Below are 8,143 nucleotides of genomic sequence, written 5' to 3'. Positions count from 1 at the left end.
AAAATGAACACATGTAATTGTTCCGATGATGAATTTATTAAAAAATACTTTTAAAAATTTTCGTTATACCTAACTTATCAGGCAACAATTTATTTTTGTATTTAAGCAGAAATGGCCTTTGCCCAGCAATGGGACACAACAGGCTAATTAAAAATAAATTGCATTTACATATTACAGTTATTGCTATATACCTATGATTTCCATAACAGCATTAGGTAAGTGATATCAATGACGGAAGATGTTATTGCGAAACGGACTGTAATTATCGAAGAGTATGAAAATATGCCAAACAGTTCAATTTCGTATAGTTGTAGTGAATACATTAATTAAGGGAAATTCATTGTGCTCGTGAAGCATAACGCTTTCGTTTTCTTGGGACGGGGCGGCGGTGGGCGAGCGCTGGCCGCTCCCGGCAGTCAGCACGCGGGCCCGCTCCACACACCACGCGGGAGAAGATGTTAGTGCGGCTACGTCCACCTCTCGACATATAATACTTATCATGCACCACAAAATACTTTACGCAGCCCTTGTGGCACTCCTAGTTTTAAATACCATTGAAGGAAGGAAATACAGGAGAAACAAACGGCCAAAAGAGGAGGAAGACACGACTCTCCAACCCAGTGTCGTGTCCTATTCTACTTTTGGGTTTAACGATGTCGGCTCCTATGACGGCTTCGTTCCCAGTTCACCTGACTATGCCAACTACCTGAATACAGTGAATCAAGAATCGGCGACCAGGCTATACGCCCCTGCGTTCCCAACAGCATCGGATGATACGGGATTCGATCATAATTTTGGCTCTCCATCAAACGGGTACTCCCTCAGTGATCCTGATAGCGGACAACAACCAAGTATGATGGCTCAAACTGGGAACTTTTTCAATATGCCCCAATTTGACAATAATGACAATCAACATAATAAACTACGGTCTCTAACAATAAGTGGGCAATATGTCGATGATGATGATGCACCGGTATATGGCACGAAACTTGGTTCGAAAAGTAAGAAGCAAACCAATTCAACCGAAGAAATAAGTAACTTTGACATAGGAAATCCCAGTGCAGTGTCAATGAATTTTAATTTTCAAACGGATTCACCATTTATACAGAATATGAAACAGACTGCTGGTGAGTCTCATAATAACTTCAATAATGTTCACACTCCACCATCTTATTCAACAGAAGAAAACGAAAACTTTGCAGAGTCGGCAAATAATAATGGTATGTTAAAATTTCCAAAAGTTGTAGATTTTACCAAGATGAATTATCCCACTGAAATTGAAAATAAATTCCTTTATACATCATATAACCCCACAAAAAATCTTCAAAATGAAAAACGACAAAAGAATATTTACGATGATCAGAGCAATAAATACATGCAACAAACTACACTATTTAAAGAAATGTCGAACTCAGACACTCAGGATTTAAAAGAGAACAGTGAAAAACAAACTTTAAAAAAAACTTCTTATGCAGGTCCAGAAGCTAATTATGTTAATACACCACCACCCAAAAATATTTTTAAAGGCACGCCTTTTAAGGCAGATTTAAAAGATTACAAAAATAAGTACTTATTAAGTAATTACTCTGAATTGAAACATTGGGAAAATCCTTTTAAAGGTTATAAATATGCAACTAACTATAGCAGCACTAGTTTTAAATTCGATTCGGATGAACCAAAAAAGCAAACAAGTAATCATTTTGAAGAATTAATTCCAGCCAGTAGTAATAATGTAGATTTAAATAATTACCAAATCCCAGATACTGATTTCTATACAAATTTCAAAAAAATGCCAGAAATGAAACCAGTTTATGAAAATGAATATGATGTTTCTTCGCTCAAAGAAAAACGTAAACCTGAAGAGTTTGGAAGTCAGATCAAAAACGCATTTAGTGATGAACCGATAGCGACCTCGCAATGGGGTAATATTTATAAGTCTACTGAATATTCTTCTCATAAAAATCACCCTAGAAAGCCAATTTACACAGAAGATCCTAGTAATGATGTTGTACATATACCAAAAAGACCTAAAACTTCTAAATATCACTATGGGAAAAGTTCGGAAACTAGTTCCAGTGGTTCTAGTGATTGGGCGTCGTATTCTAAGAGACCAAGCTATACAAAAAACCGTCCAAACAAAGATTGGTACAGAGATAATTACAACACAAAATTCAAAACAGAAGAGGACTTGCTTGACCTCAGAAATCATGACACATCAAACCCTTCATATTTGCCTACATATAATAGGCCTAACGATAATGAAATCTCAAGTGAAAACGATTATAAAAAACTTGTAGAAAAATGGAGACAATCGTACTGGAAAGCGAAATTCAGAGAAGCATATCCAGATTTCGTGGGCTATTCTTCAGAATCCAAGCCACTTCATGTACCAATTCCAAAACCATACCCGGTAAGTGTCTATGTAATTGTAAATACATTCAACAAAGTTGTAAACTGTAATTCGTCCACACATTTTTTATGTAATTATCACGCAAAAACACATGCAGGAATGCGGATCGGAAAAGCAGCTACGTTCGTCTCGCACTGATTTTCTCGCTTATTCTTGGCCAGTAAAATGATGCGCGTCCGTGCCTTGAGAGAAATCATGAAACATAATACCACTTCATTTCTATGTGATAAAGAATTTACTGCCGTGTAATTTTAATCGTCTCATAGAAAGGCATTTAAATAAAGTAATGGTGAGCAAAGAGCAAATCAATAATGATGAAAAGAATTGTTGGATCACAGTGGTAATAAACAGGTGGTTGGACGATAATGAGCCCATTGACCAACGTCATGGTACATTAGGCGAAAAGATCATTGTCTCAAGTGAAAGCAAAGGAGGTCTAGGGCTAGGGTTGATAGATTTTCTTTTACAGTACAAAGAGTAAAATAAAGAGAATAAAAAAGGTAATCACGAGTAAATTTTAATGAAAAACTAAGGCAGAAGTATTCAAGTAAAACATATAAATAATGTGCTGCTGAATAATAAAAATGCCAGTAGTGTATTTAATTGATTAGAAGAAAAGAATCAAGAGTTTAAAACTGAGTTATCTTGTTAATTGTTAACACTGTTTAAATTATTAAAAGTACTAGGTTTTTTGTTCCTTAATTAGATACGCAATTACTAGCAAAAACCACGATTCTTGGGCAATAAAAACCATTAATTTTGTAAAAAGTCATAATTTCTTTCAATTTCCATTAAATTGGGCTTTCTCTTACATTACCGTCTTTCCCAGTCACTTACGCTTATAACTCTTACCTTTCCTAAATCGGCATATCCAATGTGTATAATAAATAGCACTTTTAGTGAAATAGGTGATAATGTACATACCTACATATATAAAATAAAGAACATGCTTAGAAACAAGTTTAAATAGACCCTATGTGAGTGCTCTTTATAGCTTTGTTATAAAAAGGCGCTATCGAGGAATCAGGCGGGTGACAGCAGCCTTGTGAATTTCCAGATAGAAGTTCCTCACCCGGTAATAGTACCGGTGCCCCATCCTTACCCGGTAAAGGTGCCGGTTCCCAAACCGGTGGCTGTGCCGGTTATCCGGGAACTCACCGTAGCCGTTGAGAAACCGGTGCCTTATCCGGTTATCAAAAAGGTACCTTACCCTGTAGAGAAGCCTGTCCCGGTGCCTGTCGAAAAAGAGGTTAGTCGATGAAAAGTAAGGCCCACGTCACACTGCCAGGCGCTTCGCTTCGTGCCACAGCTGATAAATATCATAGCTCTCCAATTAGGTTCTAGACATGTTTATCAAACATTCTAGAGGGTCTTAGATAAAAATAATTATATGGCCATAGGTATCTACGACATGAGTGTTCCGTTGTTGCATGGCAGTCTCAGACTTACTTCTTAGATTACTTATTAAATATTTGCACCAATGTTTCTAGGCTCTATAAAACGATTTTTCAAAGTATCACAACTAGCATGCATCTATGTTTTATCACTAAGCGAAGCTCTTCAACGTGTGGCTTGTGCCTAACTTCGCGATAATAATTTATTTTTTCAAAATACGTAGTTACGTGAATATTTGTCCATTTCTATTAATTCATGTTATTGTTATGGTTTTTGTAATCAGCACGTAATATTAAATATAGTACTATTTTATATATATTTATGAATTTAACCAGTTATATGTATTTACATTTTTGGCACATTTACTTTTTTCTAAATGTATTTTATTTGTATATATGATTGAGGTATATAATAAATAACAGCACTGATTTTACATATGTTTATATTGCATTGCACATGCACACATACATATTTAGTGTACTATAGAAGTAGAAAGAGATTTTATGGCTATAGATATATTGTAAATTATATTTAGACGATTTACTATGTATATATAAATACAATATGTATTGGTAGATAGATCACCGCTTTATTGCAATTTTTACAGAAAATATACGTCACTTGCATCTAAGTATAAAAACAAAATATGCACAAAGCCGTTTTCCCCGCAAATGAAAAATGTTCCAGTCAACTTTTGGGTGGAAAGAGAAAGAAGTGTACCGAACCATTTTTGCTTGCAGTACTAATGAGTAATTGATAAAGTTATTTCGACGGATTTGTACAATTTTGTTTACTTTAAAAAAAATTACATAAAATTTGCTCAAAAATCAAGGTTCGGTAGAAGGTGACTTTTTCCCCAAGCTAGCCAAAGCCGTAGTTAAATTTCAGTTTTTTTTTCTAATATTTTTTAAATTTTTTGGCTCTACCGTTAATCATCATAACCTCGTGCTACAGACACTTTTAATTAAAAGAAACCTAATCTTAATAATGTGTCAATAAAAATATAGTTTACTTTTATCTTTTTTCAATATTATTTTCCTTGACAAATAAATTTCCATGTTAAATGGCTCGCTGCAGGTAGCAGTACCGGTAGAGAAGCCCTACCCTGTCCACATACCCCACGTTAGGCCCGTGTTCCACCACTCCAAGCCCCCTCGCGACGAATTCGAGATGGCACCCGAAGACGAAGACGACTACTTCCCGAGACCAGAGGCCGCTAAGAAACCCGCTTTATTCAAGACGAAGCCTAAGAGGTACGAAAATAGAATAGAATTATTTTTTTAAGTTTCTGTATTTTTTTCTGGTTTCGGCATTATTTTGTCTGTAGTGCTGTCAACTGTTGGGTGTCGAACGAAATGGGGACGATGGTAATTATATTTTTTATGTAGTGTATTTATAACTACTGGGAAAAAATCTCCCTTTTATCATCTTATTATAAAACATAGTAAATATCGGATATGATGATTATTATGTTTATTATCTACAATGCTTCATTAATATGCGTCATTGTGTGTAAATTTGTCTACTGTTACGATTTAAAAGTAATATCAATTACAAATGAATGGCAGTCAAACCACTTTCAGTAAATATTGGAATTCAAATGTATCATTGTTATGTCATACTTCAGTGTCGATTGCGTGGTATTTAGCAGCACGTCGTGCGTGAAGTTCAAAGCCTTATGGTAATCGTTTCAGCACACGTAACCGGCAACACAGACCGACCAGAATGACGTACCAAGACCGCAATGTAAGGCGCCCTAGGAGACCAACGGACTCCCATGAAGACGTAAGGAGGCCAAGGAGACCTTATTCCTCACAAATTGGCTTTCATTACCTGCCATACAGATACAGAGACGTCGAAATGGAGTATGAAAGCGAGCCCAGCAGCGATTATATTGTGTATTGCAAGCGAACTGGCAATTGCTAGTAAGAATAGGTTATCTACTGACATGCATTGAGCTTGTGTGCCGTTGATTTATGATCTCTAAATCAAGGATCTTTTTCAAATCCTTAACGATGAAAATAATGAAACAATTGTAAAAATAAATAAATTTTATCCACTCAAAGATAAGGCTATGGGAAACGATTCTCTAAATCTAAATTATAACTATTTCTCATGACTCTAGCATTATTATATTTGTCGTTTACACTGAATAGATTATAGTAATATAGATAACTTATACATATTGAAATGCGAAAGTGAGTAGAAAGATCAGTAGCTGGTCTAAAGAACTGAATAAATTTGCATTTATTTTACATTCTGAAATGTCATTTACAATCCACCTTTTTGTTATCTTTTAATTATTCTAGTTTTAGTATCATTAAAATAATGACATTTTTTACTTGTGTATAGTAGTTGTAAGAAAGTTAATTAATTAAACATTAAGAATATTGAAACCGCATTTTAAATAACTCACCTGAATACAAAAATCTGTTTTAAACAAATAATATAATAAACTTGCAACACATTTAAAATTAAACAATTAAATAAAATATATTTTTTGTGAGAGTGATCAATGTAGGTAGCAATTGCATTTGTGCATACAAATATATTAGTCTAGTAAGACAGAAGCAAAAAATGTTTGTATCGGATCGGAAAAAGAAGAAAATGAAAAATATGTGAAAATCTCGTCACTTGATTAATACCTTTCAATTAAATGATTGATAGTTGTTTTCTTGTGTTCCGCATATCCGGAGATTGATAAGTAATAAAAACGCAGGAAGATAGCTAATTGCTGAGACATGTTCAGTGCAGCGTCAAAGAGCAACGTCCAGTCGCGCTTCGGCGCCTGCTTTTACCGGCGAGCTCGGCGCGTGCGCAGCGCCATTAATATTGCATTGTTCTACAGACACTTTTTGCATCTAAACATTGAAGTTATTTAGATGTATACCACCTACTTAGTTACATTTTAATTCATCATCATATTCCTTATCACGTATCATCTGGTGGGCGCAATAATCATACACACACAACCACACCTTTATATTCTTCATGTTTGTAGTTCTTCCATCTATTTTACTGTATTTTCTATATTGTTTTTCACATTATATTTTGTATTTAAACACGTGAATACCTTAATTATATATGTACCACGTAATTATATATTTTTTTTATTAATTGTAACCATATCCAGAGCTGGAAAAAAAAGCCTCCTTCCATACATTTTCATGGTAATAAATCACCCTGGAGCTCGGCCCCCGTAGGGAATTCGGGCTAAAAAGTACCCTATGAATATTTTCAATCCTTGTACCACATTTCAGCAAAACAAAAGAGATAAGTTAAAAACATCCAAAATGCATACTAACTATCGTATCTATATTTTGCCGTCTGGGAGGGGAGATCTTCGAAGCTAAAGAATCGCGAAGAGACGACAAATGGATCGTGAAGAAATTGAGTCAGGTACATCGTGGCGCTTAGCTGTGAGCTGTGGTGGAGAAGGAGGCGTCCCTGTTAACTCTACTTTTCACATTTATCGAGGTCCACAGTGTTGAGCTGTAAGAATTCAATAAGTAATAAAAAAATATTTAAAATATATTTCACAGTAAATATTCAGTTAGTTGTACTGTGATTAATCACTTTATGCTTGTTTTGTTTTAGGCTTATATGTGTATGTCAACATGAATTGTTTTGCGTATATCTTATATGTACAGTCGTACGGTACATGATTCATGTTTACTGCTAGGCAGTATAAAGAAATATTTAAGTCACTTGTTGGACATATTGTTACAATATTTCAATTGGATTATTATTTCAGCCTATATAAAGGCAAAGTTATAAGCAAAAATAGTTTATATTTATAAAAGAAAACTTAATCCTATATGTTTCACCGGCCATTTGAGTGGATGCTATCATACTACAAAAATAAATTCAAATGGGGTTAAAGCCGTTGATATTGAAAATAATATAGTTTAAGAAATTCCGCTTATCATTATCTAATGACTTCTACGGGGAACTCACTAGAATCATTTGTGTTGATGTCATTTGCCTGTTTAAATTACTGTTTTGCTATTTAAGATTAGTTTTTCTGACTTTTGAAATACTGGAAATACGTAGGTATTTCCAGTGGCGTGATATATTTTATACCTACAGGATGAAGTTCTAATCTAATATATTTAACCCTGTTAGTCCAATCTATAGAATCAAAAGTCGAGGGTAAAATACGTAATATATAGGGGAAACACCTTCAAACTAAAACCATTTTATTATTTAATTATTTACATAATTTTGATTACATAGGTTCATCATCATCATCATTTCCATTTCCCATTATGTCAGCGCAATACGTCTTTTCTTTCCACTCCTAATTCCTTCACATCCTCTCTTACACAGCCCATCCAT

General features: G+C 34.6%; 1 protein-coding gene across 3 annotated transcripts; it reads left to right on the top strand.

Moving 5' to 3' along the window:
• Positions 1–398: 398 nt before the first annotated feature.
• LOC128671000 (uncharacterized) lies at positions 399–6,201 on the top strand. 3 transcript variants are annotated; one of them, XM_053747064.2, is made up of 4 exons: positions 399–2,410; positions 3,468–3,611; positions 4,883–5,058; positions 5,500–6,201. In XM_053747064.2, exons 1-4 carry the CDS (start codon positions 500–502, stop codon positions 5,729–5,731), a joined length of 2,463 nt encoding a protein of 820 aa, XP_053603039.1. In that variant the 5' UTR covers positions 399–499; the 3' UTR covers positions 5,732–6,201. The 3 variants fall into 3 exon arrangements, with proteins under 3 accessions (XP_053603039.1, XP_053603038.1, XP_053603040.1); XM_053747063.2 differs by having other exon boundaries at positions 3,468–3,659; XM_053747065.2 differs by lacking the exon at positions 3,468–3,611.
• The last annotated feature ends 1,942 nt before the right edge of the window (positions 6,202–8,143 follow it).

Source organism: Plodia interpunctella, chromosome 6 (genome assembly GCF_027563975.2).
Source record: "Plodia interpunctella isolate USDA-ARS_2022_Savannah chromosome 6, ilPloInte3.2, whole genome shotgun sequence".
Classification (NCBI taxonomy): domain Eukaryota; kingdom Metazoa; phylum Arthropoda; class Insecta; order Lepidoptera; family Pyralidae; genus Plodia; species Plodia interpunctella.
Note: the sequence above shows the minus strand (reverse complement) of the source record. Positions and strands in the feature narration are given on the sequence as shown.